The sequence below is a fragment of the Telmatherina bonti genome, assembly GCF_933228915.1.
Source record: "Telmatherina bonti genome assembly, chromosome: 11".
In the NCBI taxonomy this organism is placed as follows: domain Eukaryota; kingdom Metazoa; phylum Chordata; class Actinopteri; order Atheriniformes; family Telmatherinidae; genus Telmatherina; species Telmatherina bonti.
Window position 1 is genome coordinate 3,673,435 of NC_136629.1, and position 12,455 is coordinate 3,685,889.

The following is a 12,455-nucleotide window of genomic DNA, read 5'->3' on the forward strand; positions in this document are numbered from 1 at the left end:
GGTGTCAGGTGATCTGGGAAGACTGGTGTTGGTGGTAGGAGCCAGAGAGGGTCTTTTTTTTCATGTCTTGTCCAGCATTTCAGCAGCAGAATGATGGTCTGGATGCTGTTCTGCTGAGCAAATTTTCTCTGCCAAGGGGAGCATTGCTGGTACGATGATCCCCTTGATATTTTGGATTCTTATTTTAGTTTATTTATTTTGTATAATTGTAACACAGAGTTTCTACTGCTGGACCAGACCGGAGAAGACAGAAGAGAGACAGAAAGACAAAAGGAAAGAAAGAAAACACCTCATAGAGAGAGAGGAAAGGAGAGAGATAGAGAGAGAAAGAAAGAAAAAACACACATTTGCATAAACGTACGCATATACACCCATATTCATTCATCTATATAAATGCATGTACATACACATTCACACACACAGACACAAACAGGCCAATCTTAGATTCATGCTCGCCCAGCAGAGGACTAGACTATCAAGTGACAGGAGCACCAAAAACTGTCGGCTTAAAAATCAATGGGAGACAAGGAAAACCAGCTGCTGTTAGTAAATAAACCTGCAGGCGACTCAGTGACTGTGTCACATGCAGAACATACAGAGTGGAACGTGTTCAGAGAAGAGTGATCATGCCAATGTGACCCCGCCCACACAATGTGACCCTGCCCACACAATGTGACCCTGCCCACACAGTGTGACCCCGCCCACACAATGTGACCCCGCCCACACAATGTGACCCTGCCCACACAGTGTGACCCTGCCCACACAATGTGACCCCGCCCACACAATGTGACCCTGCCCACACAACGTGACCCCGCCCACACAATGTGACCCCGCCCACACAAAATGGCCCCATCCACACAATGTGACCCCACCCACACAATGTGACCCTGCCCACACAATGTGACCCCGCCCACACAATGTGACCCCACCCACACAATGTGACCCTGCCCACACAAAATGGCCCCATCCACACAAAGGCAAGAAGCAGGCCAGGAGGACCCCAAGACTCAGGTAGCTGGCAGCCACCCCCAAGCACTGGATCCAACCACCCCACTCCAGAGCCAGCCATGGACCCACCCAGGAGGCATCAGAGCCCCAGCCGGAGTCCCTCGCAGTCAGGGGGACACCCTCCAGAAGAGGGTCCTCTGGCACGCTCTGGTGGAACCTGAAAAATACCTCACAGAAAACCCAGATCCCTGACAGCTCTCGTTTGGACAGATCAGTGGACATGCAGAGTCAGAGCAGAAGCAGAAACTAGAGGTGTCAAATGTGGACTGAGGGTTCCCAGAAGGAGAAACCTCTGACTGATAATGTGTATGTTTTTGTTTCAGTGTGAGATCTTCAACTACATCCACAATCTGCTGTCTATGCCAGGCTACAGCGACGACGAGAAGCTGCAGGTCAAGAAGAAAGTTCTGCGGAATATGCGGGTCAGAACACGCACACACCTGATCCCTGATGCTCATTCTGACCACAGCTGGACGGAGATCCATCTATCCACAATCAGTCCCTTTCTTTATGTTATTACTGTGTTTTTATTGAAGAAAAGCAGAATATTTAGTTTAATTTCCAGAACAAACCATGGTTACATCCTAACAGACATCCCACCAGGCTTCCTAAGCCAGTTTATAACCCAGTCACAGAGTCAGCTGAAGCCACCTTTCCGTGTTAAAGCTTATTTTCAGTTATTTATGTCCCAGTTTTCCTAATGTACACCTCTAGGGTGCATGGTAACCAGGGCCATTTCTAGCTTTTTGGGGGAGAAAAGGGCAGATCCCCTTCTGGGGCTTCCAGTTTGCCAAACTGTGACGAAGAGATTCCTAACCACTGACATACTCTGAGATGCCACGGTTTGTCACTCTTCATGAGCAGAACAGACTACAGGTAAACTAAAACATGTGAAGTTGATTCTCTCAGGCAGGTTCAGCTGGTTTAGAAACACTGTAACAGAAGGAAAAGAATAATCTGTATGTCTATAAATAGAATAGATTCAGTTTTTCTAAAAGACAAGAAAGTCCCAGAAATCAACAATAAAAACAAACTAACACCTTAGATAACCACTTTACTCCATCAGGACAACACATAGTAAGACATCATTTACAGTAACAGTCACTGCTTATTGTCCTCAAAATGTCTGCTTCCTGCCTTTATGTGCCAACTCACCAATGATGTCCTGACAGCTGCTTCCCGTCTCATGATGGATGCTGATTACTGCAGGACAGAAGTTGGTCAGATGTTTCTGAGGAATGTGATGGTCCTGGACCTTCCTGGTCAGATGTTTCTGAGGAATGTGATGGTCCTGGAACTTCCTGGTCAGATGTTTCTGAGGAATGTGATGGTCCTGGAGCTTCCTGGTCAGATGTTTCTGAGGAATGTGATGGTCCTGGAGCTTCCTGGTCAGATGTTTCTGAGGAATGTGATGGTCCTGGAGCTTCCTGATCAGATGTTTCTGAGGAATGTGATGGTCCTGGAGCTTCCTGGTCAGATGTTTCTGAGGAATGTGATGGTCCTGGAGCTTCCTGGTCAGATGTTTCTGAGGAATGTGATGGTCCTGGAGCTTCCTGATCAGATGTTTCTGAGGAATGTGATGGTCCTGGAGCTTCCTGGTCAGATGTTTCTGAGGAATGTGATAGTCCTGGAGCTTCCTGGTCAGATGTTTCTGAGGAATGTGATGGTCCTGGAGCTTCCTGGTCAGATGTTTCTGAGGAATGTGATGGTCCTGGAGCTTCCTGGTCAGATGTTTCTGAGGAATGTGATGGTCCTGGAGCTTCCTGGTCAGATGTTTCTGAGGAATGTGATGGTCCTGGAGCTTCCTGGTCAGATGTTTCTGAGGAATGTGATGGTCCTGGAGCTTCCTGGTCAGATGTTTCTGAGGAATGTGATGGTCCTGGAGCTTCCTGGTCAGATGTTTCTGAGGAATGTGATGGTCCTGGAGCTTCCTGGTCAGATGTTTCTGAGGAATGTGATGGTCCTGGAGCTTCCTGGTCAGATGTTTCTGAGGAATGTGATGGTCCTGGAGCTTCCTGGTCAGATGTTTCTGAGGAATGTGATGGTCCTGGAACTTCCTGGTCAGATGTTTCTGAGGAATGTGATGGTCCTGGAACTTCCTGGTCAGATGTTTCTGAGGAATGTGATGGTCCTGGAGCTTCCTGGTCAGATGTTTCTGAGGAATGTGATGGTCCTGGAGCTTCCTGGTCAGATGTTTCTGAGGAATGTGATGGTCCTGGAGCTTCCTGGTCAGATGTTTCTGAGGAATGTGATGGTCCTGGAGCTTCCTGGTCAGATGTTTCTGAGGAATGTGATGGTCCTGGAACTTCCTGATCAGATGTTTCTGAGGAATGTGATGGTCCTGGAGCTTCCTGATCAGATGTTTCTGAGGAATGTGATGGTCCTGGAGCTTCCTGGTCAGATGTTTCTGAGGAATGTGATAGTCCTGGAGCTTCCTGATCAGATGTTTCTGAGGAATGTGATGGTCCTGGAGCTTCCTGGTCAGATGTTTCTGAGGAATGTGATAGTCCTGGAGCTTCCTGGTCAGATGTTTCTGAGGAATGTGATGGTCCTGGAGCTTCCTGGTCAGATGTTTCTGAGGAATGTGATGGTCCTGGAACTTCCTGATCAGATGTTTCTGAGGAATGTGATGGTCCTGGAGCTTCCTGATCAGATGTTTCTGAGGAATGTGATGGTCCTGGAACTTCCTGATCAGATGTTTCTGAGGAATGTGATGGTCCTGGAGCTTCCTGGTCAGATGTTTCTGAGGAATGTGATGGTCCTGGAGCTTCCTGGTCAGATGTTTCTGAGGAATGTGATAGTCCTGGAGCTTCCTGGTCAGATGTTTCTGAGGAATGTGATGGTCCTGGAGCTTCCTGGTCAGATGTTTCTGAGGAATGTGATGGTCCTGGAACTTCCTGATCAGATGTTTCTGAGGAATGTGATGGTCCTGGAGCTTCCTGATCAGATGTTTCTGAGGAATGTGATGGTCCTGGAGCTTCCTGGTCAGATGTTTCTGAGGAATGTGATAGTCCTGGAGCTTCCTGATCAGATGTTTCTGAGGAATGTGATGGTCCTGGAGCTTCCTGGTCAGATGTTTCTGAGGAATGTGATAGTCCTGGAGCTTCCTGGTCAGATGTTTCTGAGGAATGTGATGGTCCTGGAACTTCCTGATCAGATGTTTCTGAGGAATGTGATGGTCCTGGAGCTTCCTGGTCAGATGTTTCTGAGGAATGTGATGGTCCTGGAGCTTCCTGGTCAGATGTTTCTGAGGAATGTGATGGTCCTGGAGCTTCCTGATCAGATGTTTCTGAGGAATGTGATGGTCCTGGAGCTTCCTGGTCAGATGTTTCTGAGGAATGTGATGGTCCTGGAGCTTCCTGGTCAGATGTTTCTGAGGAATGTGATGGTCCTGGAGCTTCCTGATCAGATGTTTCTGAGGAATGTGATGGTCCTGGAGCTTCCTGATCAGATGTTTCTGAGGAATGTGATGGTCCTGGAGCTTCCTGGTCAGATGTTTCTGAGGAATGTGATAGTCCTGGAGCTTCCTGGTCAGATGTTTCTGAGGAATGTGATGGTCCTGGAACTTCCTGGTCAGATGTTTCTGAGGAATGTGATGGTCCTGGAGCTTCCTGGTCAGATGTTTCTGAGGAATGTGATGGTCCTGGAACTTCCTGGTCAGATGTTTCTGAGGAATGTGATGGTCCTGGAGCTTCCTGGTCAGATGTTTCTGAGGAATGTGATGGTCCTGGAACTTCCTGATCAGATGTTTCTGAGGAATGTGATAGTCCTGCCCCTCCCTGAGCCGTCACCTTATCGTGGTGGAGGGGTTTGTGCGTCCCGAAGATCCTAGCAGCTATGTTGTCGAGGGCTTTATGCCCCTAGTAGGGTCACTCATGGCAAACAGGTGTCCAGGCGAGGGACCAGACTAAGTGCGGCTCATTGACCCCATTGGCAGAAATGTTCCCTTGCCCGGACGCGGGTTACCGGGACCCCCCTCTGGAGCCAGGCCTGGAGGTGGGGTACGAGAGCGAGCATCTGGTAGCCGGGCCTTTACCCATGGGGCCCGGTCGGGCTCAGCCCGAAAGGCTTACATGGGCCCCACCTCCCGTGGGCTCACCATCTGCGAGAGGAGCCGTAGGGGTCGGGTGCAGTGTGAGCTGGGCGGCAGCAAGAGGTGGGGACCCTGGACTCTTGGGACATGGAACGTCACCTCTCTGGTGGGGAAGGAGCCTGAGCTTGTGCGCGAGGTTGAGCGGTTCCGGCTAAATATAGTTGGACTCACCTCGACGCATGGCTTGGGCTCTGGAACCAGAACCCTCGAGAGGGGCTGGACTTTCTTCCACTCTGGAGTTGCTCATGGTGAGAGGCGCCGAGCAGGTGTGGGCATTCTCATCAACCCCCAGCTTGGTGCCTGCACGTTGGGGTTTACCCCGGTGGATGAAAGGGTAGTTTCCCTCTGCCTCCGGGTGGGGGGACGGATCCTGACTGTTATCTGTGCTTATGCACTGAACAGCAGTTCAGAGTACCCACCCTTTCTGGAGTCCTTGGAGGGAGTGCTGTAGGATGCTCCTTCTGGGGACTCCATTGTTCTGCTGGGGGACTTCAATGCTCACGTGGGCAATGACAGTGAGACCTGGAGGGGAGTGATTGGGAGGCATGGTCCCCCCCCTTCTGAACCCAAATGGTGTTTTGTTACTGGACTTCTGTGATCGTCATGGATTGTCCATAACGAACACCATGTTCCAACATAAGAGTGTCCATATGTACACCTGGCATCAGGATTCCCTGGGCCGCAGTTCGATGATGGATTTTGTAGTCGTATCGTCGGACCTGCGGCCACATGCCTTGGACACTCGGGTGAAGAGGGGGGCGGAGCTGTCAACTGATCACTACCTGGTGGTGAGTTGGCTCAGATGGCGGGGGAGGAAGCCGGTCAGATCTGGCAGACCCAAACGTGTTGTGAGGGTCTGCTGGGAACGTCTGGCTGAGTCCCCTGTCAGAGCGAGCTTCAACTCCCACCTTCAGCAGAGCTTCAACCATGTCCCGAGTGAGGCGGGGGACATTGAGTCCGAATGGGCTGTGTTCAGTGCCTCTATTGCTGAGGCGGCCGGCCGGAGCTGTGGCTGTAAGGTCGTTGGTGCCTGTCGTGGCGGTAATCCCAGGACTCGTTGGTGGACACCAGCAGTGAGGGATGCCGTCAAGCTGAAGAAGGAGTCCTATCAGGCCTTCTTGGCCTGTGGGACTCTGGAGGTAGCTGATGGGTACCGACAGGCAAAGCGGCATGTGGCTTCAGCTGTCACCAAGGCAAAAACTCGAGCATGGGAGGAGTTCGGCGAGGCCTTGGAGAAAGACTTCCGGACGGCTTCGAGGAGATTCTGGTCCACCATCCGGCGGCTCAGGAGGGGGAAGCAGTGCTCCATCAATACTGTGTACAGTGGAGATGGGGAGCTGCTGACCTCAACTCGGGACGTTGTGGGTCGGTGGAAGGAATACTTCGAAGACCTCCTCAATCCTACCAACACGTCTTCCGATGAGGAAGCAGAGCTGGAGGACTCAGGGGTGGACTCTCCTATCTTTGGGGCTGAAGTCGCTGAGGTGGTCAGAAAGCTCCTTGGCGGCAAGGCCCCGGGGGTGGATGAGATCCGCCCGGAGTTCCTTAAGGCTCTGGATGCTGTGGGGCTGTCCTGGCTGACACGTCTCTGCAGCATTGCGTGGACATCGGGGACAGTACCGCTGGACTGGCAGACTGGGGTGGTGGTCCCCCTTTTTAAGAAGGGGGACCGGAGGGTGTGTTCCAATTACAGGGGAATCACACTCCTCAGCCTCCCTGGTAAGGTCTATTCAGGGGTCCTGGAGAGGAGGGTCCGCCGGATAGTCAAATCCCGGATTGAGGAGGAGCAGTGTGGTTTTCATCCTGGTCGTGGAACAGTGGACCAGCTCTATACCCTCTTTGGGGTCCTGGAGGGGGCATGGGAGTTTGCCCAACCAGTCTACATGTGCTTTGTGGACCTGGAGAAGGCGTTCGACCATGTCCCTCGGGGGGCTCCTGTGGGGGGTACTCTGGGAGTATGGGGTACCGGACCCCCTTGTGCGAGCTGTCCGGTCCCTGTACGACAGGTGTCAGAGCTTGGTTCGCATTGCCGGTAGTAAGTCGGATTAGTTTCCGGTGAGGGTTGGACTCCGCCAAGGCTGCCCTTTATCACCGATTCTGTTCATAACTTATATGGACAGAATTTCTAGGTGCAGCCGAGGCGACCACCAAGCCTCAGGATTGGGTCCCTGCTTTTTGCAGATGACGTGGTCCTGTTGGCTTCATCTGGTCGTGATCTCCAGCTCTCACTTGAGCGATTCGCAGCCGAGTGTGAAGCGGCTGGGATGAGAATCAGCACCTCCAAATCTGAGACCATGATCCTCAGCCGGAATAGGGTGGATTGCCCTCTCCGGGTCGGGAGTCAGGTCCTGCCTCAAGTGGAGGAGTTTAAATATCTCGGGGTCTTGTTCACGAGTGAGGGAAGGATGGAGCGGGAGATGGACAGACGGATCGGTGCGGCGTCTGCAGTAATGCGGACTCTGCGCCGGTCTGTCGTGGTGAAGAAGGAGCTGAGCCAGAAGGCGAAGCTCTCGATTTACCAGTCGATCTATGTTCCTACCCTCACCTATGGTCATGAGCTGTGGGTCGTGACCGAAAGAACAAGATCTTGTATACAGGCGGCTGAAATGAGTTTCCTCCGCAGGGTGGTCGGGCTCTCCCTTAGAGATAGGGTGAGGAGCTCGGTCATCCGGGAGGAGATCAGAGTAGAGCCGCTGCTCCTCCGCATCGAGAGGAACCAGTTGAGGTGGCTCGGGCATCTGGTCAGGATGCCTCCTGGACCTCCCTGGTGAGGTGTTCCAGGCACGTCCCTCTGGGAGGAGACCCCGGGGAAGACCCAGGACACGTTGGAGGGATTATATCTCTCGGCTGGCCTGGGAACGCCTCGGGATCCCCCCGCAGAGTTGGCAAATGTGGCTGGGGAGAGGGAAGTCTGGGCTTCCCTGCTTAGGCTGCTTCCCCCGCAACCCGACCCCGGATAAGCGGCATGAAGACGAAGTGATGGTCCTGGGGCTTCCTGGTCAGATGTTTCTGAGGAATGTGATGGTCCCTCTATCTCTGTTCAAACCGGATTAAACTGGTTTGCAGTCGGTCATTGCCATGGCAGGACAGGACAGCTTTCAAAAGGCAAGCCGAAAAGCTGAGTTCATGACATAAATATGTAAATATTATCCTATACAAGGCGTTTCAGCTCCACCCCTCTCAACCAACAAGTTCATTTTTCATGTTAGCTTAACTTACCTTTAGCCTTTGCCCGTTTTTCTTCATCAGTTTTCTTTTTCTTGTTTTTCTGCGCAGTTAGTTTCCTCCGTTTGGATGCCATGATGGTCTTTGTTTTTTAATCCTCTTGCAAATGGGAATGAATCCTAGCTGTCTATCATACCCATCATACCTGGCGTTGCCGGCTCGCTATGTCACTCACTGTGTGACACTGCGGTCCGAAGACCTGATAATACCCAAAAATACACCAACCACTTCTTGTTATTGCAGTTGATTTGTTTATAGAGACGTTTATTGTTAAGGATTTAGTGGAATTATAGACACCTAAGATAGCAACAGATAAAAACGGACATTTTAATTCAGTTCAGAAGGATCTGGACATGCAGCTTCGGGGCCCCCGAAGCGTGGCGCGGGGGGCCTGGGCATCTGCCTAGTCCGGCTGCAGCAACGGCTCTGGTGGGGACCAACAGAGGAAAAGGAAAATGTAAACCAAAAACACAGAATGATCTTTATGTCTATAATTCTGTTCCTAATAGCGTTTAAGAACCGTGAGATTCCAGAGGATATTTTCATCTAGTTTTTGTTGCTAAGTAGGAATGTAACATGTGTTGACAGGAGCTGGTGACCCTTGACCCCAACAAATCAGCTGACCTGGTCATGTATCACTTCACAGATGAGGTGCAGCCAATCATCTCTGAGCTTCAGGTGAGTTCATCAGAAAAAAGGTGTTTGGACCCCCAGATAGACCTTGTCCATGGACCTGAAGCATGATTTCTGTCTGTTCCTCTGCAGGATGACCAACTGCTCTTCAGATTCCTCAACTGCCTTCTGGAGCCACGGTTTGTTGTTTCCTCCTCCAAGATTTTCCTCCTGCCCCCCCAGCCTTCATCCTGTACTCATCACCCCTCCCCATCCTTTCCTGGATCCGCCCTCCAGGGATGGACCTCTTTCAGGCAGGGTGCTGCCTCTGGAACGGGACCTCCATGAGCTTCTCCTGGACTTACTGTGTCGTTTTGACCCCCAGCAGCTGCTGACCTTCCTCCGCACCTCTCAGCACTACAGACTGGAGGAGGCCATAAAGGTACCTTGTGTCCCACCTGAGACATGAACACAACATGCCTATTTTAATGTTTTCAACAGTTTTTATAAATGTATCCCTCTGATGCACACATTCATTTTCCAGCTTAATTCATGCTGGCGGAGCTTTTCTTTGTTCTATCTTATGTAATCAATTTATCTTATGATTGAATATTCCAGATATTCTTTCAATTTCTGGGTTTTGACTACCACACCCCATTATTTCTATTTTCATACTTTCATACTTTTTGAACGCCTGTCAAATGATTGCTGGGATAATCTCCAGCTTCCCCACGGTCCTGGACTGGAATAAGGGGTTCAGAAAATGACTGACTAGCAAGTGGGAGGGGGTGGGGGGCAGGGGGTGTAAATGCTTTCAGTCGGGGAAAAGTAGCGAGAGACTAAAGTTTGTTCCATCCTCCACCAGAAGACAGAACGTTCTTCTTATTCTCGAGGCCATGAGAAGAAAATGACGTCATTTTGTTCTCGCAGACGCGTTTGAAGACAGTTCTCGACACGTCAGACTGGCAGAACGTTTTCTTGCCGGGCTCTGAGAAGTATCGTGTGATTGGTCGGACATGTGAGGTGGGCGTGGTTAAAAAAACAAGAAGCAGAGTTGCTGCTTCCGTGTTTTTACTGTTGCAGGTAAAACGGATTGTTTTGATAAAACAGCTGATCGAGGTGGTGAGAAAGTACCAACATTTTTACATTAAAACACTCGGACCCCTCCGCTTGCACGACCCGACCCGCCACGTGCATGCCCCGCTGCATGCACGCCCCGCCACGTGCACGCCCCGCTGCATGCACGCCCCGCCCTGCCATTAAATATGAAACTAGAAACTCGGAGGAGGAAACCTCCACCAAGCACAATGTTAAAGAATCCTTTTAAAACATTCCTGGATCCAAACGGTGATCCGGATCACCACCAGGATTTAATCACTTCTTCATTTTCATATTTCCAACAACTCTGGAAATGTTTATGAAATTCCGTCCGTAACCTTTTAAGTTATCTTGAGCAAAAAGACGGCGGGTAAAACATAACCTGGTGGAGGTTCACTGTACATAAAGCAGACCTCGCCCCCCGCAGTGACCCCTCCCCGCTGCAGACCTCGCCCCCCGCAGTGACCCCTCCCCGCTGCAGACCTCGCCCATCGCAGTCACCCCAAGAACTCAGTTCTTGCTTCTCGTAGAAGATGGAACAAGCTAAGGGCACATGTATGGACCTTGTTGTCCTTTTCCGCCCGTTGGGAAAGTACAGCACCTACGCCTTGGTCTGAGGCACCCACCTCCAAAATAAACTTACGGTCAGGATCTGGCAGGGTAAGAATGGGAGCAGATGAGAATTGGTCCAAGCGTTGTTTAAGAGCGGAGTCAGCTTCAGTTGACCAGGCACACTTAACTTTACTGGAGGTGAGATGATGCAAGGGGCTGTCTATAGTGCCGTTACTCTGGATGTAATGGAATGAGCTAACCCATCCATCTTCTGCCACTTATCCGCCGCTTATTGGCTTGATGGGTCGCGGGGGCAGCAGCCTAAGCAGGGAAGCCCTGACTTCCTTCAAGCCACATTTGCCAACTCTGCGGGGGGATCCCGAGGCGTTCCCAGGCCAGCCGAGAGATATAATCCCTCCAGCGTGTCCTGGGTCTTCCCCGGGGTCTCCTCCCAGAGGGACGTGCCTGGAACACCTCACCAGGGAGGTCCAGGAGGCATCCTGACCAGATGCCCGAGCCACCTCAACTGGTTCCTCTCGATGCGGAGGAGCAGCGGCTCTACTCTGATCTCCTCCCGGATGACCGAGCTCCTCACCCTATCTCTAAGGGAGAGCCCGGCCACCCTGCGGAGGAAACTCATTTCAGCCGCCTGTATACAAGATCTCCTTCTTTCAGTCACGACCCACAGCTCATGACCATAGGTGAGGGTAGGAACATAGATCGACTGGTAAATCGAGAGCTTCGCCTTCTGGCTCAGCTCCTTCTTCACCACGACAGACCGGCGCAGAGTCCGCATTACTGCAGACGCCACACCGATCCGTCTGTCCATCTCGCGCTCCATCCTTCCCTCACTCGTGAACAAGACCCCGAGATATTTAAACTCCTCCACTTGAGGCAGGACCTGACTCCTGACTTCTTCAGGTCAGGACAGACAAGATGAGGCCCAAAGAAGAGGCTGTGTGGGAAAGAAACCGACACTTCTCTGCTTTAATAAAGAAGTGGTTCTGAAGCAAGCATTAAAGAACCGTATGAACATGTTCCACATGTACTGTCTCAGATTTAGAGCAAACCTAGATATCATCCAAATAGACAAAAACTAACTTGACCAGAATTTCCCATTGTTGACCAAGTCCTGAAACATAGCAGGAACGTTTGTGAGACCAAATGGAATGACCAGGTTCTCATAATGTCCTACAGGTGCATTGAATGTAGTCTTCCAGTCTTCTCTCATTTGACCTGGTCATAGGCATTGTGCAGATGGAGCTTGGTGAAGATGGTTGTCTGAGTAGAGCATGAATTAATAACATAATTTTATACATATATATATATATATATATATATATATATATACACTACTCACAAAAAGTTAGGGATATTTGGCTTTCAGGTGAAATTTATGGAAAATGCAATATGTTCATGCTACAGTGATATAATATAAAAGTAAGACATTTAAGTAGAAGGATGCACTACTGATTTCCTCATCTCAAAAAATTCATTCAACACAAAAGGTAACAACAATGGTAGTTACACCACAACAAAAAATGTGAACGTCTCAATATCTGGTCATGTGCCCTTGAGCATCAATTACAGCTTGACAACGACGTCTCATGCTGTTCACAAGGCAACTTATTGCCTGCTGAGGCATGGCATCCCACTCTTCTTGAAGGGCAGCCCTCAGGTCATTGAGGTTCTGGGGTGCAGGGTCTCGAGCCTCTACATGACGGCTCAGCTGATCCCACAGGTTTTCAATGGGATTCAGGTCTGGAGAGAGTGCAGGCCGTTCCATTTGAGGTACACCAGTCTCCAACAGCCGTTCCCTGATGATGCGGCCTCGATGAGCAGGAGCATTGTCGTCCATGAAGATGAA

The 12,455-nt window shown here is 50.7% G+C and overlaps 1 protein-coding gene across 3 annotated transcripts in view; it reads left to right on the forward strand.

Moving 5' to 3' along the window:
- vps8 (VPS8 subunit of CORVET complex) overlaps nucleotides 1-12,455 on the forward strand; it is a 74,274-nt gene that overhangs the window by 51,971 nt on the left and 9,848 nt on the right. For all 3 annotated transcript variants that reach the window (XR_013771508.1, XM_079249450.1, XM_079249451.1), the window contains 4 exons: nucleotides 1,332-1,430; nucleotides 8,915-9,004; nucleotides 9,092-9,138; nucleotides 9,236-9,380. Coding sequence is in view for 2 of the 3 variants with exons in the window: in XM_079249450.1 (XP_079105576.1) it covers nucleotides 1,332-1,430; nucleotides 8,915-9,004; nucleotides 9,092-9,138; nucleotides 9,236-9,380 (381 nt within the window). In the remaining variant the exon portion in view is untranslated. The remainder of the gene's footprint in view (nucleotides 1-1,331; nucleotides 1,431-8,914; nucleotides 9,005-9,091; nucleotides 9,139-9,235; nucleotides 9,381-12,455) is intronic.